Source organism: Macrobrachium rosenbergii, chromosome 10 (assembly GCF_040412425.1).
Source record: "Macrobrachium rosenbergii isolate ZJJX-2024 chromosome 10, ASM4041242v1, whole genome shotgun sequence".
Taxonomy (NCBI): Eukaryota; Metazoa; Arthropoda; class Malacostraca; order Decapoda; family Palaemonidae; genus Macrobrachium; species Macrobrachium rosenbergii.
This window is the reverse complement of record NC_089750.1, coordinates 65,830,350-65,857,206: the sequence shown is the minus strand read 5'-3', so window position 1 is coordinate 65,857,206 and position 26,857 is coordinate 65,830,350. Positions and strand designations below refer to the sequence as shown.

Below are 26,857 nucleotides of genomic sequence, written 5' to 3'. Positions count from 1 at the left end.
GTCAACTCCTTGTTTACAAAATGTTTGGGTTATTAAGATACTTATCTTTCTGAAACCTCTGATACTTCAACAGGTCAGATCAACTTTGGTGTCCCGTTGGTGTTTAGTTCCAGAACAATTCATTTGTAAGCAGATCAAATCTATATACATTCAGTATGTACTTTCATTTATATTTCTTTTACGGTAACCAGTTTCTACCATGCCAGGGGTGACTTCAGAGAAAGAACGGCACAACAGTTTCTGTCACATTCATATCTCAAGCGCAGAAAATGGACACATATATATGTGTGTGTGTGCGCACGCCCGCATGTATATATTTATATATACATATATATACGTTAATTTCAGCTTGGAGTGAGTAAACTAATGAAAATAGGTTGTATAATTTGGAAGTCTTTGGGAGAAAGACGACAGGAAGACAGGAAAGGGTCTTCGATAGCTAGGAAATGTCACAGAAGGTTAAAGACAAAAAAGTGAATCACGCAGTACATTCGTACACATACACACACACACATATATACAATGTTTATAATGTATATATATGCTATATCACCAGAAGAATAAATGTTACATTTGTATCAGCGCATTCAAATTCATATCATATCGGGAGCCAGTAGGGCAGGTTTGGACATTATACTAAAAATGGACGTTACCGAGAACATCTTCCAAATGTCGCCTCTCAACACCACCCTTGACGTCAGACTGTGACGTGTGAACTGATTTCGATGCGAGTCGTGAAACAGTGTCTTCATTTCCAGAGTCTGCTGGAACGTTGTCTGCTAATAAAGTTTGATTACTTTAAACCTTCCTTTATACTTTGGCCTCTCGGGTATATCGCAAAATGTCGTAAGTCAATAAGACCCTACAACATAGGCCTAGCCTGTGCTTGAACATCCGAGGTGTCCCGCAAGCAATAGCAGTTGCATTATATCTAATTTTCTTATAAAACGAATGACAGTCGTATACAGAGAGAGAGAGAGAGAGAGAGAGAGAGAGAGAGAGAGAGAGAGAGAGAGATGTGAACTTTTTCTATTAAATATGATATATAGACTCCTAAGAGAGAGAGAGAGAGAGAGAGAGAGATGTGAACTTTCTCTATTAAATATGATATATAGACTACTAAGAGAGAGAGAGAGAGAGAGAGAGAGAGAGAGAGAGAGAGAGAGAGAGAGAGAATGTGAACTTTCTCTATTAAATATGATATATAGACTCACATTCCAATGAGGAATGATGTCGGCGGGTTTCTCTATTCTTTCTATCGGGGTCGATGGGATTGGCAACTAAATGAACCCATGGAGCAATAGTTAAAAAAATAAATAGAAAGACTATAAACCCAAAGAAAGCAACGGACCTGCCTCTTCGAAAACAAATTGTCATAGAAATTATTTCAGAATCCAAAATACTTTTTTTTTTTTTTTACCTTATGCCTTGCCTTATTAAAGTGGATGTCTCAGAAAGTGCCAGCCTTCTGGTTCTTTTGGGATGAGGTCACTAGGCCTACGCCCTTCTACAGACTGATTGCAAGCCACTACAATCGATGAACTAGCACGTAAAGAATTCACTGTTTAGGTCAACAAAGGCACGATCGGATTTACCAGAGCTTGTCTAACGCGTTTCGGCTCGCCTGAAGTCGAATCCTCGATCTGATGTGTATCACAACGAGAATAACTAATACTCAGTTTTCATCCGATTCCGCAAACCAGTAACACCCTTTTCGCCGAGAAATTGATTTCATGGAAAGGTTGGCTTCTGAAATGCTACGGTGAGTCACGTTGCAGTCCTGTGACAATTGCTTTTGCGGAGAGTCTAATGGCATGTGTCAATCATTCATCGGAGCTTGTTATGCTTCTACATTGGGATCAGTCTGTTGAAAATAAATGAGTGTTGCCCGCTTCATTTTGGATGAGCATTTGAATTGCAATCCTACGTACTTGACTAATCTCTAGGTACATCATCGGTCATCAATAGCAGCGATCGGCAACTACGTCATCACTTTGCGCTTAGCTACACACAGCTACACAAGGTCGGACAAACAAATCAGTACGACTTATGTTGTAATGGCCACAGCAGGGAATTTTCCCAACATTAAGTTGAAAGAAACTGATGTTCCTGGCGCTGCTTTTGTGTTTAGCAGTGTGCTAGATCATTCAGTATGTCAGCTTAAACCTTGTTTGGAGTGCCGTGGTTTGCCAGTGGTGGGAAACAAGGCTGTGCTTGTAAAAAGGTGAGAACAAAAACGTGTTATGAAGTATTGAATGAAATAACCAGAGAGGCTCCAAGCGTTTCTCATGGGTCAAAATCATATATATATATATATATATATATATATATATATATATATATATATATATATATATATATAGTATATATATATATATATGTATGTATGTATATATATATATGAATGTATATTTGTATATGTATATGTATATGTACTGTATACATATATATGTATATATATGTTTATATATATATATATATATATATATATATATATATATATATATATATATATATACATATACATATACATATACTGCATTTTATATTTAATACAGTAACCCAACTAAGTACGTTTGGAGTCTTTGTGGAAATAACGTCATACTGACCTTAGTATTATAATTTATATGGCCTCAGTATATATATCATGTTTTTATTTCTATCTCTCTCTCTTTTCTGATAATTATGAAAATACAAAGTATTCATGCAACCTTTCGCTTGGTTCAGGTGTGAGGACTGTATAGCCTCAGGATGTCAAGAGGACATCATTATTACCATTGACGGAGGTAAATGGTACCAAAAGAAATTAGAGAAGATGTATCAAGAAGAACTTGACAAACAGTCCGGTCACACCAGTGCGTCTCCAGTTCCATGTAATCCAACAGTACTGCCAGTCACTGGCTGGAAGCTATTCCCTTCTGTGGGGCACTCAGCTGCGTTTGGATGTCCGACCTGCTTGATGTAAACACGAGCATGCGCACTGGCGCGGTCTATTTTTAGTAACAGAGGCCAGTTGTCGATCGCTGCTATAGTGCATCACTATATTGTGACCGGAAATAATGAGTAAAAAGCCACAATAATGTAAATGATAGACTGTATTTTTCCATAATACAAAAAAGGATAAAAAAAAAGGGGGAGCTTTCGACCGTTGCACAACGGTCCTTTTCAGCCAACAACTGGATGAAGAGGACCGTTGTGCTAACGGTGGAAAGCTTCCCCCATCTTTTTTTTAATCTTTTTTGTATTTTGGAAAAATACAGTCTCTTACTTACATGATTGTGGCTTTCTACTCAATAACACCATCGGTTGCTTAGATCAGCAAAGGAATAATGGGTCTATATGCAGTATGGCATGTGTATGCGTGATTTCATAACGTATATGCATTCTTATCGAGTAAAATAAACAATGAATTTATCTAGTAAGCCATAAATGAGATAATGAAAGAACAGCACGTGCTTTGATGTAGCCCCAGTTCAGAAACTCAAATTAAGTTCTTTAAAGATCATGGTATAGAGGGTACCTTCATGGCGTTTGGTATATGCGGTGCCTCAACCGCCGGAGATATATGAACATATTCATGCATGCACACTTGCATATATATACATAAATAAATCTACATACACTACATGCGTGTATATATATATATATATATATATATATATATATATATATATATATATATATATATATATATTATTTATTAATTTAACCCGCTACCTATTCTCTCATAAATTTAAAATGCCATTAAATTCCACATAAACCTCACGTTAGACCAGTGGTTCTTAACCCTTGGGGCGCTTTGTCCTAGGGAGGTGTCAGCAATTTCCAAGGGGGGCGAAGCGAGCCCTAGAGAGAAATAAAAAAATTCTCTAATTATATTCGTTACTCTCTTAACAAGAGTCGCTAAGAAGCAGTGGAAAACATCTCACTTAAATAATTCCCAGAGAATAAAAACACACCTTCTCTTTCTTTTCTTTTCATTTTCCTTTAAATCTGGTTGGGGACTGAATTTTACTCATAGATGCAAAGGAGGTGTGGAGGGAAGGACCTAGAGGGGGTGGGGGTAATAAAAAGGTTAAGAACCACTGCGTTAGACGTTCCATTGCTTTTCGTTCAGGGTCACAATTCCCATAATACTGTACTTAGTGTAAAATGCCGGCAAAGAAAGAGAATAAACTAAATACAGTACATACACAGGAAAGCATAAACCTTTACCGAGAAAATTCGCCAATTTAGCTATTTTACTACCATATCAAACTAAACATTCCGAAAATGGCGAGAAGAACAGTATTGCAAACCTTTCGTGATGTCATGACGTTAGTCACTAAATGGTATTTACAAAATCTATCTCCGAACGATTGGTACGCCTGAAACTCTGGTCATTTAGGAGTTGAATATTACGAGTCTCACCTGACCTACGTTGAAGGCCAACAGAGAATCGAGCTAGGCCTATCGATCTCTTTAACGTCAATAATACCATATAAAGTTTGATATATCGAGAGTGAGATTCAGAGAAATAAATTATTAACAGTTTCAGAAAAAGGTTTTATAACTGGTTGTTATTCACATGTTAATCTTGGTAGCTACGTCCAATCCATGAAACAATGTTTGAAAAGCATACATCACTTGGAACAACTGACAATATTTAAAAAGCATACATCACTTGGAACAACTGACAATATTTACTTTCTTTATTTGATTTTATTCTAAATAAACCCCTGTCACTTCATAAAAAAGTTCTTGTTTTCGTGCTCAAGCAGTTTTTTCAACTGAAATGGATAACAATCTTTCTTAGTTTGGATGTTACGGCCTAAATGACTTACGGCCGAAACGACCAGGACCCTAAAAAACATAGGCCTATCCACATTGTTTCTCCATACATTTCACTGCATCCTCAGGGAACTGAGAGCTACCAAAATGTTATTAACGATTTCAAAGAATGTGGCTTCGCAATCTGTTTATTTAAACTATTCACTTCTTCAAATTACCAAACTAGTTTTTCAGCATACACTTTGATCATCTGAACTCAAATAGGAATAACATAAGTGTGTACTTACTGGAGCCGGTTCACCAACGCACGATTTTGTGTTGTACGATATCAAAATGCCTTAGATACCGTTTTTAGTCTTATACACATTTAAATGCCTGTTACAAAAGCACAGAACACAGACTGAGAACAAACACCTGTCACAACTACAAAGCTGTACGTTACTGAGCGACTGCGCTGTCTGTGTTGCCAGATAGCTTAGGCACCCATTGACACACCTGACCATTTGCCACTTCCACCTCTCACTGCAGTGCACGAATGCTCATGACTCCATAGATGAACGTGATTTGCTACAGCTACTTGGAAATCTTTTGTTTTCCGACATAAACTGTTTCTATTTTATTCAAGACTGAAGAATAGCACTTATTCTTGATAACTGGCATCGTCATCCATATAACTGTGAGAATAACATGGAATACCTCACAACTGAGAATAGGAAGTGCTTGGATAAATATATAGCACAGTACATGCTGGACATAAAATAATTTACATTTGCCATCATCATTTTCACTTTCTATAGAACTTATAGGTTTATTTTTACCAACATTTTCGGTTGACATCAGCCATTTGCTGACTTGGTCTGAATATCATATACCTTCCTTGTTTATTTCCATTTCCTCTGGTACAACGATAGACCTAGTCGAGGTTCTTAATTTCAGTCTACTGCAGGTTTCAGTCTATGTTGTTGCGGTCAGAAAATAAGCATCCTCTCGGTCTCAGCAACATTGCTTTCTGCCTTTTGCCTTCCATCCTTTCTTTTCAGTCTCTTCCCACTTAGCTATTCAACTTCTTTAACTTTACTTTGTTCCATTTTCAACTATCATGTAAGAGCTAAACTGCAACTGCTCATTATTATTATTATTATTATTATTATTATTATTATTATTATTATTATTATTATTATTATTATTATTACGAGGAATTTTGTTCACTTACACAGTCACCATCTATTTTACATCAGAGATACAAAAATCAGACAAACCTTTCTAATACTAATGGCGAACATATTCAGACACTGAAACTGATCAACAATAAAAGGAAAAATTAAAAAGGCTTAATGGAATAAAATTCGTTTTATATCATAAGCTTTAATGTAAATGTTGTGTTGACCACTGACGGCACAGTATTTCTTTTTCACAATATAAGAAAGACTATATCACATTTAAGACACTATATATATATTTCCATCATTCTTAAATTATACATATTACCTTTAAATCTCATGTGTGTTTGTCTTTATGTATGTAAGATCATATATATATATATATATATATATATATATATATATATATATATATATATATATATATATATATATATATATATATATTATATAATTTTATATATATTTTATTACGAACAAAAATGGAAATTACTTATAAGCTCTTGTACAGATTATAATAGAAAATAATGCCTCAATAAAAAGAGTTGAAAAGAAACAGGCTAATATATATATATATATATATATATATATATATATATATATATATATATATATATATATATATATTATATATATATATATATTATATATTATATATATATATATATATATATATATATATTTATATACTATATATATATATATATATATATATATATATATATATATATATACATATAACCTGTAAACAATTAACTAAGATGATTATTTTTTCACCATTAAATGAGAAATCGTATCATTTACTTCTACTATCAGTGTAAGACACTAATGAAACAGTTTTCTTTCTAAGTTAATACTGTTCATATCATATCGTATTGCAGTGTTTGCTTGAAAAAGTTCTCACTGAGATCTACATTTATTTATCAAAACTACACAGACACATGAGTATAGATTACAACTATAATGGATAATCTCATGGTTTTGTTTTCGTGTAAATATTGCAAGAACTACATTATATATATATATATATATATATATATATATATATATATATATATATATATATATATATATATATATATATATATATATATATATATATATATATATATATATATATATATATATACATATACATATAATGTATATATATATTATATACATATATATCATAGTATATATATATGTATATACAGTATATATATATATATATATATATATATATATATATATATATATTATATATATATAATATATATATATATATATATATATATATATATATATATATATATATATATATATATACTGTATATATATATCTATATATATATATACTGTATATATATATATATATATATATATATATATATATATATATATATATATATATATATATATATATATATATTGGATTTTATAACCAGCTACGACAAAGTCAGTGTAACTAACACAAAACCACGAAGAAAAACAAAACAAAATAAACTTACAATGGAGGTGATTTTTTTAAAACAAATTTTGGTTAAATATATTCTACATATGACGTCACCTGAAATTTTTTTAAAAATTCAAAATTCGTAAACTGGTTCCATTCTTTGCGAAGACCGTTTTAACATGATCTTTCAAAAAGTCAATAAATATTCAAAACAGATTTGACAGACAAGTTGAAATTTATGATACATTCGATTAATTTAACATTGTAATTATGGCTGTAAAAATATTTTTTTTCTTATAAATCTAACTCTTTCTGGTCAAGGACTTGGCTGATTTATTGATTTGTGTAACTTGACGTCGCAAGAACTATGGTCATCGACGTTGGAAATATCCACCGGGATAAATATATAAACAAATAAATTTAAAAATAATTTCTAAAGTTATTCCTGTTATGTTTGTACACTATCGACAACCACTTTTCAAGATGAATAAATAACAACATTGCTTCTGTACATAATTTTGTCGTGTATTAATTTACTACAGGATTGTACGTCCTTAACCTTAGTTGGTTTGTCGAGCCCGGAGGTCCACAACGACCTCTTTTACCCTTTTTAACACATCATACCCACGGCCCGCCCTGGGGCAAGGACTTGCGTTGGCATGAAGTTAGCTTAATCTACCCCACACCACCAGAATCACTTCAGGAGTTCAGGAGCCAACTTTAATCAATCAGACACTCTTCACCTGAATAAAATCTATAAAAATGTATTACACAGAAAAAAAGACAAAACACCAATGATACGCGAGACGCGGTTAAGACAAGTCGTCACCGTCTTGTTTTTAAATGCATAATTGTGTGAGACCTGGTCAAGTAAAGTTAACCTAGTCTGACCTGGTCTTTGGAAGATGCAATACGTATTTCAAAGCGTTACGTAAAGAAAGGATGTCGATGAATCGTCAATACAGTTTTTCAAGCATACATACTTGTGTATATATGTATGTGCAAGCATATATGTGTATATATGTGTGTGTCTGTGTGAGCGTGTGATAAAATATATATATAGTGTATATACATGTATATGTGTGTGTGTTTCACTACGCAAGGAAACCTCATGTTTTAAGGAGCTCTTCGAATATATTTCAAGATGACCTTTAATTGGTTTAATTTCTTATACGTGCTTCTAGAGATTCTAATATTTTCCATTAACAGCAAGCAAGCATTGCATACATTAGTGACCTTACCATCAACATGACAATTTGAATGAAACCTTTGGATTGTTAGTACAACATCACCTCGTTAATATCATCTCTATTACTTGTCTACCCATCTCTCTCTCTCCATATTCTTGAACAACTGCCCTCATGAGATTTTAAAGAATTTCTTGCACAAGTTTTCATCTGCAATCGAACCCATATGTAGCAAACTTGCTTTTTTAGTTATGAAAAATAAAGATACCCTTGTTAAAGATCAAAGAAATTTATGGCATGACTTAACTTCTAAAACTTACTCCCATATTTCTACATTTCTATGTATGTCTGTATGCATGAGTTAATGTATGTATAAATGTTCGTATTTATGTATGCGTCAATTTATAATATTACATCATCAATGTAAGCTGCATCCTGGACAGCAGTCTATTCATAAATTACCAAAATATAGTCAACTCTGTAAATACAATGTCACTTAAAACCATTACAAGAATTTGGGTACCTCTCAAGGGTACAGTCGCATAAAATGTACTTTGACACGGCAATGTTCATTTCGTAAAGGGTACATGATTATAATATCCAGACAGGACATAAAATGGAACGGCCACACTGAAACAAGACACCGAGGCCCTTTCGTGTCTAGATGACGCAACATTTGCCTGAGATACCGCAGGGGAAACTCCTGATAATTTGTCATTGCATCCCGAGACTCATTTTCAGTTTTCCTGTAACTTTCTTTGGCGAAAAGGCTTAAAAATAGATACTTAATACCCAGTACTATAATTTTCATGAAAATTTAGAGAGAATAACATCCTAAAAAACAATTTCCATTACGATTGTTTTGTGGTCGTACGAAGCTGGTGCTGGCATCTCAGAGTGAACATTGCGTCATCTGGTGACAAGATCATGAGTCAAAAAATAGCGGGAAACGAGAGGACTCATCACATATCGAAGCCTTCATAATTGCCAAGGGAAAACTCAAAGGCCTCAACTTCTGTTAGAAAGCAACAATAATTTCATGATAGGTTTATGAACCTTAACCTAATTTGTGCATTCCAGGAGGGGTACAACAGTCAGCATATTTACCAAGGTCAGCCCAGATGCGGAAGGAAGTTCCTTGTTAACAGATTAACAACAATAACGAATCACCTTTGGAAAAATATTTGTCTATGAAGTACACAATTACAGTCTCATTTTGGTGACTTTCCTTTTATTCAGTCAATAAAATCTTTTGAGAGATAGGACACAACGTTAAAATGTTAGGCGAACAAAATGTTATCAAAAGTGAATGTTTTTATCTAAACAAATTAAGTTCTATTGAGGTTAAAACAATAAGCTCCTGAAGACTAAATCCTTAGCAGAAGACCTGGTAATCCTAAAATATTGGAGAGAGAGAGAGAGAGAGAGAGAGAGAGAGAGAGAGAGAGAGAGAGAGAGAGAGAGAGAGAGAGGAAACGTGACCTTAATGTGTATGTATATAGGCCTATATTATCTGATCATATACAAAATATCACTACAAAATAAAAAGGGAGTTTTGGGTCTTGGCAAAGGCTTCTTTCTGCAAAATGCAAAATATAGCAACATTTAGTGGCACCACAGACTAATCATATTCTCATGTATTTCATGTTTTATGACACAGAAACAATGTATAACACATGGACGGTTACATACAGGCACTGCGGTTTGCTGTCGAGTTCACCTACGCCTAACAATGAGTGCTTGTGAATGCACTTGATATGTTGAAAGAAGCGGAATGTGGACGGATTTTATAGTGCTAGTCTAATAATGCCTTTTTTCTGAATACATAACTGCTCTTTATAAAATATCTATTTTAAATGGAATGGACATTATCATAAATTTACAGTTTCAGAGTTGTAGCTTGTAACAACCTTCGATGAAAAGCTGCTACAAGACAAGGATAAAAATTTCTTTACGATTATGATTAGGTAAACAAATATCATTTGTTTAAAATCTGGCATGATGACAGAAAGATATATCTTAGGCGATGCATTGAACAGTGACTCGAATTTATCAATGCTCTGCGGCATTCGGTAATGCCTATTCACATAAATGTACAGTAAAATCACCTGTCTTATAGAAATACAGTGTACACGTTAGCACAGAGACAATATGTACATAAAAACTGATCACAAGCAGCTGTTTTTAAAACTGGTCTTTCTACGATGTGTTTATGCACATTGTTGAAAAGTGGCTTGGTTTCATGATTTTCAGGTCAAAATCGAAGGTGAGATCCGTATATTCAAGTGGAAGCATGAAGGTAAGTGACGTGAATGTGAATGTGAAGGTGAAAGTGAATGTGAAGGAAGGTGACAGTATGATGGTGGTGAGTGTGTGTGGGTGGGGGTGGGAGAAGTGGGGGAGGAGGAGATTATGAGAAGATGAGAAAGCAGGAGAAGCATCTAGACCACTTCATGTGCTCTAGACCGAACCTTCTGAGTCTTAGGACTAAAGTTTCCTGAAACAATGATTTTATGAGGTGTTGTGTGGCTTTTTTGGAAAATAATCCTCGTGTCTTGTGTGTGTATGTTTGTGTAAGAGCAATTGCAACATTGCGCCGGTGGACGGATATGCGCATGCGCTGGACGGAAAACACTGACACAGAAGAATCCTTTTGAGAGGATGTATCTATAACCGATATTGATGAGAGGTCCATTTGCAAAGAATACCACCAAAATGCACTTCTCTCTTAATAAGCCTATTTCTCGACGACGCAAGCCGTTCTGGGGCCATATTTACAGTGAGAAAGATTGGCTTCGCATAGGTCTAAGACCCGACACGGGAGAAACAGATGTATTCAAAAATACATCCAAATCACGAGGACCAATCACGGCCTCGTATGACACGGACTCCACATACAAAGACAGCAAAAATCCGAGCAAAAAAATCATAGGCCTATCGAAGGGCCCCTTCCATCGATTTCCTAAGACTCTTCTTCTTCCTCTTCTGCCATGACCGTGTCTTCCGGCTCTTGTGGAGGGGGAGTACTGACTTGTCCCGGAGGAGTGATTCTAGTTTCGTACTCGGTAGTCGAAGAGGAAGCTGAAACAGCGCTGTCCGATCTGGTCTCCAGGTAAACAAGCTCGAAGAACTTCTGGATGAACTCTGTCACTTTCCTGAGGGTTCCTTCTCTCAGTTTGGTGTATCCTTTTCCTGCAAGGTGGAATAGATAAGGTTAGAGCATCGAAATATAGGGGAATTTGTGAAAATGGAAGGTGAAACACTTATATTATTCTGCTTAGATTTACTGAAACACTTACGGGTGCACTCTAACTTATTATGAATCCAGTTCACTGAAATGTGTCAACTCTCTTGATTTTGTTTAGAAATGATGGAAGGGCGATAAATTATTACACGACTGAGAAGAATAGCAAGTCAGAATGACAGGGAAAAGAAAAAAAAACACGTTATACTGCACAAGTTTACAAGTGTGTGTATGAGAGAGAGAGAGAGAGAGAGAGAGAGAGAGAGAGAGAGAGAGAGAGAGAGAGAGAGAGAGAGAGAGAGAGAGAGAATTACAAAAATAACATCAATAAAAGACTGGGATGTAGTATTATACGTTTACAGGTGAGCGAATGAGCATGTGTATGTCTGAGAGAGAGAGAGAGAGAGAGAGAGAGAGAGAGAGAGAGAGAGAGAGAGAGAGAGAGAGAATTACAAAATAACATCAATAAAAGACTGGGATGTAGTATTATACGTTTACAGGTGAGCGAATGAGCATGTGTATGTCTGAGAGAGAGAGAGAGAGAGAGAGAGAGAGAGAGAGAGAGAGAGAGAGAGAGAGAGAGAGAGAGAGAGAATTACAAAAATAACATCAATAACAGACTGGGCTGTAGTGTTATAGTTATACATGTGTGCGAATGTGCATGTGTGTGTCAGAGAGAGAGAGAGAGAGAGAGAGAGAGAGAGAGAGAGAGAGAGAGAGAGAGAGAGAGAGAGAGAGAGAGCTACAATAACAACATCAATAATTAATAGACTGGGCAACTGTCCTACACGGCTCAGGCATTTTAACATTCCTGGCATCACTTGAAGGCAGAGCAGAATAGGCAAGAAGAGGAAAAAGCGTAAATTGGATAGAAATAAACAACAGCTTTACTTATGCCTAAGAGAAGGAATCTATCTGTCCCCAGAGCTTCTTCCTTTCTAATAATTTTGCTAACAGTAACCTCAGGAACCATTCTTATTACGTAAACGATTTAAGAAGCAAAATGCAATAATGCAGTTGCTTTTTTTTTGGCTCTTGCCAAAAATAAAGGGTATTTCAGCTGAACAAAAACGTCTTGTAAGGAAAAATAATCAAACTAGTATTACAATAAGGATGAAAATAAGTTCTGATTAGTAAAAGCATACTTGCATCAGACTGAGAAGCAAACTCTATAAACCTCTGTAAAAGAAACTTGTCAAAGCATCTGTAAAGCTTTGCAGAAATCTGTAAAACTTTCAAAAAATTCTAACACAAACTTCGCAGGACTTCTGTAAAACTGATTCAACCTCAGTATAGCTTTATAAGACCTCCAACAAATCGGGGAAACTTCTTAAAACTTCTGTCCAAACTTTCTCATACATGTATAAGGCCTTTTTTTTGTCTTCAACTTCAATATTAAGCTGTTAAACTTCCAGTAAACACTTCTGTCAAAGATTCTAAGACTAGGATATCCAGACCTGGGCCAACACAATCCTCTTGGTGTCTTGTTGAAAGATTTGGCCACTCTGAGGAAAACTTAACATGATTGCTGAATTAAATGACTCTCAGTACTTAAATGCACTGAAACTACATGTCTGTCATGTTCAAACATAGTGATAAGAGGTGCACACACAGAACTCACATGAATGTCTGATGATACAGATGCAATATCCAGGTAGCTGTACAACAGTACTATGGATAGACCAGTCAAGGATCTGCTTAAGACATAAGACGGCAGAATAATGAAAAAAGTATGGCTTCGGTGTTGAAAGGTGCACTTGAGGGTTGGTCTAGGACTCTGGAAATAATTTCATTGCCAATCTTGACATCTTTAGGACCTTCAGTAGGATTTGGTATAAGGAGGTGTAGTTCAAACTTCCCGCTTACTGCTTGACAAACTGATCTCCTTAAACTTGTGTTCAGTTTTTAGCTGGATCATCTTCTGGCCATTGTTCTTGATGGAGAAGCATCTGCTCACTTTCCTTTTTTAGTAGTGTTTCTCATATTTCAAATCGGTTGCATCTGCTCACCTTCCTTTTTTAGTAGTGTTTCTCATATTTCAAATCGGTTGTAGATAGTTCATGTAAAGCAAGTTTTTACATCAGCTGGGAACTGAATGAAGCTATGTTAGTGAACTTAATCCCAAGTTGCTGAACTGAATGCCTGTTGTTCAGATGGAAAAGCTTTCGTATCACAATCTGTCAAGAACGGCCTTTCAGCTATGAGTGATTTTTTTTATTTACGAATAATTTGGAAGTCTACATATTTAATATAGAACAGACCAAGTATATATTCCATTTAAACCTAAAAATATTTCCTCCACCTTTTGTTTGATTTATTTAGAGATTTTATTTCATTATGTGAGGTGAGTTGTGTAATATATATATATATATATATATATATATATATATATATATATATATATATATATATATATATATATATATATATATATATATATATATAATATATATATATATATAATATATATACAGTATATATATATATATATATATATATATATATGTATATATATGTACTATATTGTATAAAATATATATGTATATGTATATATATATATATATATATATATTATATATGCTTATTCTTAAGACAGTACGTAATCACACAAACGTATACATGTATATATATATATATATATATATATATATATATATATATATATATATATATATATATATATATATATAACAATCTACAAAATAAAAAAACCAAAGTAACCATCAAAAGCAAGCCCAGCACATGGAGAGATTCACTAGATCCAAGTTTAAAAGAAACTATTAAGCCTTAAACTGAGCAATGCCTTAAATGATATTAGTAATGACCTCAAGCAACGGCGCAGGTAATGACGTCAAGCAGCAGAGTAAAAGACATATGTGGTGACGTCACGGATTACCACAGGGGATCCTGCGTCACCAAATTTTCTGTTAACTGAAAATTAGCACCTATAGATTAAGGCTACAGGGGAGATAATAAATATAGCAGAATTTCCCAAACTAGGGCCCATTTCTAGGGGTTCCCAAATTGGGGGGCCAATATCCAGGGGTTCCCAAACTGGTGACCTTGGCCTATGTTTCAAAAACTGCGGAGCAAGAGGGTACTCCCCGTTTGGGGACATCGTACAAGCAACTGACTGATAATTTGAAAGATGCAATGAAATGGGATCTTCTTTAATGGCCTGAATATTTCAAATAGTGAATCCATTCTAATTTTAGGTTACAGGGCAAGAGGGGTAGGCGAGGTCAGCACTGCAGTGCTCCTTGACTGGGCATACTACTTGTGCCCAATTACTGATGACGTCTACTGAGGAGGGTCAGCCCCGACGAAAGACATCACAACCAGTAACTGATTATCACTCACACTTATGAGAGGGGCCCAGAGCAGAACGGTTGGGAAACCCTGGAATACAGCTTGTACATCAGGCAAAGGAACCCATAAACAACGAGAATGAAATGAAGTTTTAAAGCGATACAGTCGAGCCACGTCTTAAAATATTTCCTCACTCTTTCCCAGGTCTTTGTCTTTCAGATCTACCACCAGAGGCACCTTCATTGGGTAAGTAATCACTGAAAATCAGACACAGATTAGTTGTAGTTCCCCTGAGACACTGGCAGAGATGAGCTACTGTACTGTAGTTCCCGTGGAAACTGGACAGAGAGTGGTGGCAACAATTAGTTAACTACTATAAAGAATTTTTGTTTTTTTTAAATCGTCAGCAAATCATGCAGATATTGTCTGGTATTTCCAAGGAAACTTACGCATAAACTTGTTGTTCCTTAACACATGCAAATGAATGAAAAAGATGATATTTCATACAATAATCTGTTGATATGTCCAATAAGAATAAGTTAAGGTCTTCTCCATACAATTAAATTGTAAATACAGCAAAATTTAATGGTGGTTTTTGTTACAGTGAAATTTTCCAAAAGATGAAGTTTTCTTGAAAATCAGAAAAAACTTAATTTTAAGTAGTGTTACATTTCCTTAGCAAATATTACATTTAAAGACTGGTTTACTTCAAAATCAGACAGATGACGTAAAGTGTATTATTTTCTAAGAGAACTAAAAAGACACTTGAGGTAATTATTCAACATTAAAATCGTGTAAAATTTGTTTCAGTTTTACGGTCAGTACCCACGAACAATTAAAACAGCTGTATTTTCTATGTAAATGAAAAGAAAGATACTAATAACAACTAACGTAAACGTCAAGGAGAAATTAAACGTACTCTGGTCAAAACGTATGTGAAAATTAGTTTTGTATCAACCGGAGATTTGGTTTCAACTACAAAAATTGGTTTTGAATCTCCTTGGAAATTGGTTTTGAACCTAACGATACTTCTTAAAATTTACAAAAGAAAAAAAAAGAAAAAGGTAAATAAGACTTGGTCTCATTACAGCGGGTTTTAATTTGCCCTAGAGAGAAACTGAGAAAAACACCCCTTCGATTAAAAACTTACAATAAAATGAATACCTAGCCTTTTTTTTTTTTGACAAATTACCTTTTTTTTTCGAAGACACACGCACAACAATTAATAGCACTAGACTTTCCATTCAAAAACTTATTCTTGGTAACGGGGCTGCTGCTCGCATGAGCTTAATCTAACAACGACAAAAAAAAAAAAAAAAAAAAAAAAAAAAGGGACAGCAATAAACAATTCTTACCAGCAGGTAAAAGTGTCCCTCTGACAGGCACTGATTGCTGGGTCAAGGAAGCCATGAACCTACGCAGAATCATCTCCTGGTGAGCTCTACTCAGAGGATGGAGCCTTGCCACAAATCGCAGTAAATACTCCAGTGTGTAACGTACCTCCTGTGGAAATTGCAGTCAAATGAGCACTTGTTAAGAGAATTCCAATCAAATGAGTACTTCTTACTAATGCTAAAATAAGGAGATATTGTAGTCAAATGAGCTCTTGTTAAGAGAAATTGCAGTCAAATGAGCACTTGTCAAGAGAAATTACAATCAGATGAGCATTTGTTAAGAGAAATTGCAGTCAAATGAGCACTTGTTAAGCGAAATTGCAGTCAAATGAGCACTTGCTAAGAGAAATTGCACTCAAATGACCGCTTGTTAAGAGGAATTGCAGTCTGGTGAGCATTTGTTAAGAGAAATTGCAGTCAAATGAGCACTTGTTACCAATCCTAAAAAAAGGAGGAGCTGCAGTCAAATGAGCATTTGTTATGAGAAATTGCAGTCAAATGAGCACTTGTTACCAATGCTAAAACAAGGAAAAATTGCAGTCAAACGAGCACTTTTTAACAGAGCTTGAATAGGAAGAAACTGCAGTCAAATGAGCACCTGTTAACAGCGCTTGGATAGGGAGAAACTGAAGTTAAATGAGTACTTGTTACCAATGTTAAAACAAGGAGAAATTGCAGTCAAATGAGCACTCATTAACAGTGCTTGACTGAGAAGAACTTGCATTGAAATAGTACTTGTCAACAAAGTTTAAATATGGAAAACTTACATTCAAAAGAGGACTCATTAACTTAATAAGACTTGAATAAGGAGAAATGGCAGTCAAATGAGCATTCGTTAATGACATTTGGATACGGAGATATTACTGTAAAAAAATTTTTTTTTTCTTACATAATGGTTAGTTGTAGATGAAGCTGGATTTATGCCAAACAGGACCTTGCCTTTGAGCGGCCCGTAAGTGCATTACGAAATTAAAGGTATAAGAAACCCGCTGTGGACCTCTGGACTTAATAAGCCTACTGAGACCAATTGCAAAAGGCTTAGGGATTGTTGAACAACACGAAAAAGCAAAACGTTTGCATTTGACTCTCACGCTTTTACTGTCCTAAATAAGCATTTTATTATGATTTACTGCTAAAAGTGGGGGAAGCTCCCCTCGCCTTCCAGAAAGTGGGTTAGAAATTATGAGGACTGAGCAGACATCATAAATTCAAATATTTAGGGTCAAGGAAAAGAAGGAGAGAGAGAGAGAGTGAGCTGTTACCGTGGGACGGTTACGTCTTGACACTTGCAATTACGATGCGACGGTTGCCACGCAGGGAATATTAAAATCGCGGTTGGTAAGACACTTATTGTGAGGGGTAAGGGGAGTATTTTATAATTTATTGTAAATTTTACAATATTCGGGGTCTGCGTAAGTGTATGTTTACTTTTACGAAGTGATTGTTAGACGATGATTTAACCTGGCATTATATTTCAGAATTTACCTAGTTTAGTTCTCATAGTGTTACCATGGCAACGAGTGGTACTAAAAAGTAAAGGGGAAAAGCAAAAATAAACGTAATAAACGGTATAAAAAATAATACATGCACGCTTTCTCTCTCTCTCTCTCTCTCTCTCTCTCTCTCTCTCTCTCTCTCTCTCTCTCTCTCTCTCTATATATATATATATATATATATATAGAGAGAGAGAGAGAGAGAGAGAGAGAGAACGTGCGTTTACGCCCACAGCAAACCTCTGTACATATATACATGCTAATTTACACACATGACCTACATAAGTAGTTTTATATTTGCATTCATACTTTTGTGCATTAAAATACTCAAACTTACATGTACAGCACCACACATACACACATATATATAATTGGGTATATAATAGTCATACCTTATCAAGTTTCCTGAGACAGACTTCGGGCTTATGCGATGCGAGAACAATATACGACAGCGCATCAACATCTAGGACGGGCAATTTTAGGTGCTCAAGCCAAGTGTACATTAAAGCTGAAAATGAAAAGTTCTTTTTTAAGCAGAGAGCATTACGGATGATACATGGCGTCAGGTAAACAATATTGTGTTCTGTTTCATGGAAGTTGATATATTTTGTCTTTATATCATGTTACTTTAAAGATTACGTTACGAATGAAATGAATTCAGTGAGAGAGAGAGAGAGAGAGAGAGAGAGAGAGAGAGAGAGAGAGAGAGAGAGAGAGAGAGAGAGAGAGAGAGAGAGCAGGAAGTTGGTTGGTTGGTTTAGGGTTAAGTTGGCGTGTGCCAACACGGGTCCTAGGGATTAGAAGGCCTAGCTTGGACCCTCTGACTCTTTCCAACCAATAGGATCGAATAAGAGAGAGAGAGAGAGAGAGAGAGAGAGAGAGAGAGAGAGAGAGAGAGAGAGAGCACCAACCTGTGAGCATTGGAAGGAAGGTTTCAGTGTTCAGTTTTTCCCAAGCCGACTGCTTCACGTTCAGATCAATCCGATATTCCTTTAATTTCTTCTTGAACTCTATATTCAGGACGGAGTGATCAACTAACAGCGCTTCATACACTTCTTTCGGTGATACCTGGTTTCAGAAAGGGAAAGGAAAATGAAGGCAAAAGTGGAGTTGAGAGCGTGACTGCGAATTAGACTAATTGGAATATGACTGCGCTATATATATAGTCTACGTTTACAAAACTCCTATTTCCATACAAAGACGTGACGATTGAGATTGAAAGAGAAATGAAAGAAAAACCAAACATTGCCTGACAATAACTTAATTAACCAAGATGCTTTTAATGCAAACATTAAAGGAATAACTAAAACAAGTCAACAAAAGACAAGTCTTACAACGGCTCTCCCCCTTACTTTGTAATCTTCCTGCTCCGCTTGCTTCCTGAGGTCCGACTGTGATGCCAGCTCCTGGTAGCAAAGATTATCCGCCAACTTCTGGTTCCGTATGCCATCGTTCAGCAGGTTATCGATGCTTCCCTCTGGCAGACCTACAGGTTGAAAAGGATAATATTGAACGAAGAATTTTGAACAAGTGGTGAAATGATGGCTGAGAATGTTGGAAGCATCATTTCAGTTCAGAAAGTGAGGATTAGTACGTGGAGTTGACGGAGATATCAGTGTATGTTTCATGTTTTCAGGTCTTTGATACATTTTTTTTTTCGTTCCTGAATTAAGATTAGTGTAAGAATAGTGTTGCTACTCATACTACTTCTGTTTCTACTACTAATACTACTACTTTGTATAACAATAGCTGCGGCATTCCAGTGAGAGATGTTAGGGATGACGACCATAATGTGTAAACTTACAATTCTCTCGTCATCGTTATAATACAATAATTTCATTGCGAATTTATTTCAAACTTATGGTTGCCCTTTTCTGTATGTGCGTGTATTTATAATAGTACGTTATCATATCTACATAAAGAAGTTTACCACCTGTGACACATTGAAGAAACCCGAAAAATCGAAATATCTAACTATAACTTTGTTTTCAATTTCAGATGACGGCTGATAATTCCATGGGAAGTTCCGTCGTCATTATAGCCTTCGAAAACAATGGTATAGTAGTTATATCAAATTTTACATACATTTAACGCATTTCCTTTAAAAATGTTGGACTAATCTTGTGCTTGAAACCCAGTTTGCTTTGATACGTACCAAACACGCGCAGCTTGTAATTCGGAATACCGTAGTTTGCCCTTCAAACAATTTCATTTTCTTCACGAAATGCATATGTGCCTAACTTCCTTTAACTCCGCAGTGATGACGAAGAAACGAACATTAAAGTAAAATAAATCTGAGGAGTGAAGATGATCTCAACTGTAATGAATTTATTTATGGTCATATCTAGGAGACTTAATGATATGCTAAATTTAAACGTAGGAATTTCGCCGTTATGAGAGAGAGAGAGAGAGAGAGAGAGAGAGAGAGAGAGAGAGAGAGAGAGAGAGAGAGAGAGAGAGAGAGAGAGAGAGTCTCACTCCTCTAAACGTGTGGAATATATTCTATCCGTATCTACAAACTTCTATTAAATCCAGGTTTTGTTACTAAAACCTTATGAGAATGTATTCAGTTTTTTAAATATGATGTTAAAAGTCCGTGTTATTAACATTATCCCTACGAAAACCCGTCTGTTTAAAATCACTATCCTTCGAACATTATCATTTTGGAATCCATGACTGAAAATGTAAACGTCATTGTTATGTTACTGAATTCTTGTAAAAATAAATTTCTCGAGGTAAAAATTTCTGATATTTCTCGTATCTTACTTGTCCAAATATACGAAAATGAAAATCTAAGCATTTAAGGCACGTAAAGCACTCTGCAATTTAGACATAAACTTTTGATACTGTGGACTTCTAAAAGTAGCTATGTTTTGGGGACTGATTAGTTTGATATACATCTTATGTTGTAAGCTAATAGTGTTTCAAATAAAAAAAGTGCAATGTAAAACGAAGTTTAAGTTAAAAAAAAGTTTAATGACCTTGACCTTTACCAAAATTCCTTAAGATGCAAAAATTCGATGGGAAAATAGACAACTTCAAGGTAGCTAATCCAAGAAAAAAAACTACATTTTGAATCAAGGATGATTTAAATGTGAGGAGGAAACACCGTGTGCAATGAGGGTCCAGTTTACCTTCTCTAAAGAACTTTGGACTTACTGGGGCAGTGCTCCGGGTGACACAATAGAAAATAGAAAGGCATATAAAATTTAGGCCAAAAGCCTAGCGCTGGGACCTAAGAGGTCATTCAGAACGCAAGGGGGGAACTGGGAGTAAAAAGGCTTTAAAGGTGTAACAGGAGGAAAATCTCACAGTTGCACTATGAAACTATTGTTAGGAGAGGGTGGAAAGTAAAATGGCAGAAAGAATATGAACGGCGGTACAGTAAAATGAATGAAAGGAGTTGCAGCTAGGGGCCGAAGGAACACTGCAAAGAACCTCAAGTAGGGCCTGTGGTGCGCCGCGTGAGGTGCACTGACTGCGCTACCCCAGTACGGGGAATATAATTTCTCTACACAACTTTGGGCCTAAGCGAACAGTGCTCGGGGTGACACAATATGAATTCACTAAACTCTTGACAGGCTACAATATTCTGTGATATTCGTCATATAGACAGGTTATTCAGTGACCCAAAAGAATCGTCTAATAATTCAGAAGATACAGGAGTCTGTGACAACTACATCTAAATCCTTACAGGAATGAGACAAGTTTCCAACGCGTCTGTGGAACAACAAAAGGAGTATCTAAATCCTTGGTGGAAACAGCATATATCTAAATCCTAGGTGGAATACATAAAATTTTCAATCGTTTCTGGAACACAGCAAGCTTCGTACTCCTTTATGGAACACAAGTATCTACAGTAGCTCACTCGTGGAATATAGCAAGTTTTTAAAACCTTCGTTGAACACAAAGTATCTAAATCCTTAGTGGAAAACAAACTATTCAGAGGCTTTGTGGAATACATAAAGTTTCTAACTCCTTCGTGGAACACAACTTGTATCGAAATAATTAATGGAACAAAGCAAATATCTAAATACTTAGTGAAACACAACAAATTTCTAAATCCTAAGTGGAATACATAAAGAATCTGATTTTTTGAGACGATATAACAACCTGTGGCACTTATAACGATACTTATAGGATCTAACATGGGAAATATCTAACCCCCTTCGAGCGATGCAGTATTAAGTGATGCCAGTACAAGTATAAGTAACTAAACATTTTACGGGGATACAGGACTCCAAGTCGTGAATAAATTACCAGAGTTGAAAGACTAATTCTCTTTAGGTGATAAATTACTCTGTGAAACAACGCCTCTAAGCCTTTAAGGGGTTGCAATACTCAAGTGCCGCTAGGAACAGCCTCTGAATTCCTCGAGGGTTACATCACTCACCTTCCTTGACCCTTGGAACTTTATAAATCAACGGCTCTAACTTGTCCGTGATACAGACATTGTCAACGAACCGAATGGCTCTTCCGTATTCGAGAGAACACAGACTGACCTTGTCCAGATAAGAGTCGCAGGATTTTGATCTCCTAAACATTCTATAACCTGTAATGATGGAGAATGAACTTGGATGGAGACGATATTGAACTTGGATGGAGAAGAACTTGAAATTGGATGGAGACGCCCGACAGAGGAATGAGAGTAAAATGGATTGGCAGAGTAATGGAGAGGAAGATAATTAACGCAGCAAGCGTGGCATAAAATATTTTGTTAATAAAGAAAGAAATCTTTGGAAGTCACTGAAAATAGAAAGGTATTAGATTAATAGGGGGGAAAAAGGTGGTAAAGTGAAAATCATTAGAAAAATGGCATAACAGTTAGTAAAGTGAAAGTCATTAGAAAAATGGCATAACAGCTGGTAAAATGAAATAAATTGTATCGTATGGTTATAAAATGCAGATATTTGTGCACCGAGCTTGCCTCATGATAACGTGAAAAACATATTAAAACTATTCATTTTCAGTTATAATGAACAGTTCAGCGAAATGCGCCCCAACCATGCACGTATATTTCAACGCTACTCACTGTTAAAACAGCCTTTATGCACGACAGAATTGCGTTCAGAATCTCCCACAATCGCAGGATACTTTTCTTGCTCACTGAATTTTGAGCCAAATACGCTTTCGAGTTCATCAAAGAAGCAAAAGAAACGCAGCCTTTTCAACACAGGATTATACGAGTATACCAGTCACATCAGCATCATATCGTACACGAAACTTCGGAAAACTACAGTTTACTGATACATCGGAATCGTGGTATTACTGTGGTGGCGTAATCACATACCAACACCTTTTCGAGGGTGAATATAGTTTTAGGAAATATTTTAGCATTACCGCCAAATTCTCAGCAAGTACGCCGTAGAAGGAAATACACATATATACACTATACTTTGCGTCCATACACATGGACACTGGTTATGAGAAATACATGTATACTTGCGGTTTTCAATATAGTACATACACATACGCATATCGCTTCCGACAGCTTCACGTACTCACGTCAGGTTTCCACTAAATAGACTCACAGTGTTGTAGGGTTTGCCATACTTACATACACATTGGCGTATGGGTCCCCGTATGTACAAACACAGACACATGCTTTATTACATAAATATACACACAGGCATACAGTTAAGCGAGTGCTTTAAAATTTCACAGAGTTCTAGCTGAGTATAGTAGCAAACTAGCTGCGGGAACTAGAATGTTTCCACTTGGCCCGTGAGCTCATTTGGTATAAAGAACACATCGCCAATACAGCCTTTTAATATTCTATACGAGCAGCAATGGGAAAGCTGACATACCTTGAAGCTTGTCACCTCTGTAAAAGGGCTTTCGGAATGAAATTGACTGCCATACGCAGGACAAATAAAATGCCGAGAACAAGCATTTGTCACCTCAGATGGTACCGGATTATGGGCTAACCCTTGGAATAAATATACTGAATATAAACGTCGCATCTGAAACAATTCTAACGAGGACCTGGTCGCCACATTTTTTTGTGATGATCTGAATTAAAGAAATTATATTTGACGGTAAAGAATGATCATAGCGAAAGTATAACACCGCAAACTCTCCGGGGCTTTTAATCTTATTCTTCTAGATTAATGGACAGGGGACGAAAAAACTGTAGTTGTAGAACAGTGACCTTTGACATGCATATATACAAATTCATGTACATGCACGTAATCCTTTAGGCATGGGTAGGTGATGCAAGGACAAACATTCATTCAAAGTGCAGGCAAACGCATTTCAAGAATATGCAATATTCACCTGTTTAAAAATATGCAATATTCACTCATTCAAAGAATATGCAATATTCGCCCATTCAAAGAATATACAATATTCGCCCCATTTAAAGAATATACAATATTCACTCGTTTAAAGAATATGCAATATTCACCCATTTAAAGAATATGCAATATTCACCCATTTGAAGAATATGCAATATTCACCTATTTAAAGAATATTTAATATTCACTCATTTAAAGAATATGCAATATTCACTCATTTAAAGAATATGCAATATTCACTCATTTAAAGAATATGCAATATTCACTCATTTAAAGAATATTTAATATTCACTCATTTAAAGAACATGCAATATTCACTCATTTAAAGAATATTTAATATTCACTCATTTAAAGAACATGCAATATTCACTCATTTAAAGAATATGCAATGTTCATTCGTTTACAGAATAGGCAACATTCACCCGTTTAAAGAATATGCAATATTCACTCATTTAAAGAATACGCAAGCATTCACTCATTTAGACAGTATCCAATATTCACTCATTACAGAATATGAAATATTCACCCATTTAAAGAATGTGCAACATTCACTCATTTAAAGAATATTTAATATTCACTCATTTAAAGAATATTTAATATTCACTCATTTCAAGAATATTTAATTTTAACTCATTTAAAGAATATGCAACGTTCATTCATTTAAAGAATAGGCAACATTCACCCATTTAAGGAATATGCAATATTCCCTCATTTACATAATGGGCAATCATTCATTTATTTAAAGAACATCCAACATTCACTCACACAGAAATTATGCAAAACCTGCAAAAATAAGCTAATCGGCAGGATCTGATGACAAGTAATGATTTAAAAGAAATCATTGCATTGAAGGAATTAAAAAGCAAATGAGAAAATTAAAAGCTTTCTGTGCATATGCAATAACTTACTGGCCTCTGCCACATTTGCTCTGAATACTTCAATTTCTTTGGAGATATCTCTTCGCAAAACCGAAGTTCTGCATAATTACATTCCCTAGCATGCAATCAAGCAATTGCACAGAACTGTAAGTGCACTCAAATACTAATAGTATATCCACCTCCATTTCCTTTTTTTTATTCTTATGCATTTTTTATATATAATTTATGCCCAATCACAAACATTAGAACACATGAACATAATGTAAATATTTCGAGAGTTTAGCGTTATAATTTTCTTTTATTTCTTATCACACAAACACCTATTGTTTGTAAATCAGATAATGCACGTGCTCCCCACAATGGCAAAAACAAATAAAATCAATCATCCATTAAAACAAGTTCATACATAAACAAGCATATCTTGTACACATGCAAAATTGCATGTTTGGTAAAACACAAATAAAATCAATCATCTATTAAAACAAGTTCATACACAAACAAGCATATCTTGTACACACGCAAAATTGTATGTTTGGTATAACACAAGCATAATCAATCGCCCATTAAAACAAGTTCACATACAAACAAGCATATCTTGTACACATGCAAAATTGCATGTTTAGTAAAACAAATAAAATGAATCATCCATTAAAACAAGTTCATACACAAACAAGCATATCTTGTACACATGCACAATTGCATGTTTGGTAAAACACATATGTAATCAACCACCCATTAAAACAAATTTATATACGATCATGCATATCTTATACACACACACACACGCGCGCGCAAAACTGCACGTTTGGTAAAGGACAAATGAAACTCATTCATATTCAACAGCATTTATCAATGCATTCACTAAACACAGACACACCTGTACATGTGTACGTGTGGTGATTCGTTATGTAAGCCAGTCTGAAAGCACGGCAGAGCAGCACATCAAGCAAACACATGCAGAAAGAGATACACACGAAGTTGTATAGATCAACGGAAGAACTTGCTGTAATGTAATGCAATGTAATGCAATGTAATGTAATGTAATGCAATGCAATGTAAAGTAATGCAATGTAATGCTCATCACTGCCTCTTCACAGGGTCCTGCAGGGTCTCTGTCTCTGTCTGTCTCTCTCTTTATCTTTCTCTCTCTCTCTCTCTCTCTCTCTCTCTCTCCCTCGGTCTTGCCTCGTCACAGTTTGGAGAAGGCATACCGATACTTCCGGGCATGATTCTGCCTGCTCAGGGTCATGCAAGCATGCATTCTCTCTCTCTCTCTCTCTCTCTCTCTCTCTCTCTCTCTCTCTCTCTCTCTCTCTCTCTCGGTCTTGCCTCGTCACAATTTAGAGAAGGAATACCGATACTTCCGGGCATGATTATGCCTGCTCAGGGTCATGCAAGCATGCATGCAATATACAGATAAAATAGCGGAGATGCCAAGTATGCACTTCCGCGGCGGCTGAATCACAGAGCAAATGTATGCATACATTCACTTCAGTAACTCCGTGAATATATTCGTGAATATTTACGAGAATTTCGTGCGCGTCATCTCTTGAACGTGCACAGACCGCCGTGAGTAAAGTGGAGGCGTAACGAGCCGTATGGAAATTTACATTATCCTTACCTACCTGAGAGCATGCAAGTAATTCATGACCAGAATACAGGTCGTGTATCTGGTTGAAGACGTTACGAAA

At 35.6% G+C, this 26,857-nt stretch overlaps 2 protein-coding genes across 5 annotated transcripts in view; both read right to left on the bottom strand.

The window, feature by feature from the left end:
* The window catches only part of LOC136842739 (glutamate receptor ionotropic, kainate 2-like), a 58,112-nt gene extending 52,852 nt beyond the window's left edge, over positions 1-5,260 (bottom strand). For both annotated transcript variants that reach the window (XM_067110477.1, XM_067110478.1), the window contains exon 1: positions 5,058-5,260. The gene's annotated coding sequence lies outside the window, so the exon portion shown is untranslated. The remainder of the gene's footprint in view (positions 1-5,057) is intronic.
* A 2,099-nt stretch (positions 5,261-7,359) lies between these two features.
* The window catches only part of LOC136842735 (protein tyrosine phosphatase domain-containing protein 1-like), a 183,562-nt gene continuing 164,064 nt past the window's right edge, over positions 7,360-26,857 (bottom strand). For all 3 annotated transcript variants that reach the window (XM_067110471.1, XM_067110472.1, XM_067110473.1), the window contains 5 exons: positions 19,345-19,478; positions 18,904-19,060; positions 18,385-18,500; positions 16,461-16,608; positions 7,360-11,744 (listed from right to left, as the gene is read on the bottom strand). In XM_067110471.1, the coding sequence (XP_066966572.1) occupies positions 11,515-11,744; positions 16,461-16,608; positions 18,385-18,500; positions 18,904-19,060; positions 19,345-19,478 (785 nt within the window). In that variant the 3' untranslated portion in view covers positions 7,360-11,514. The remainder of the gene's footprint in view (positions 11,745-16,460; positions 16,609-18,384; positions 18,501-18,903; positions 19,061-19,344; positions 19,479-26,857) is intronic.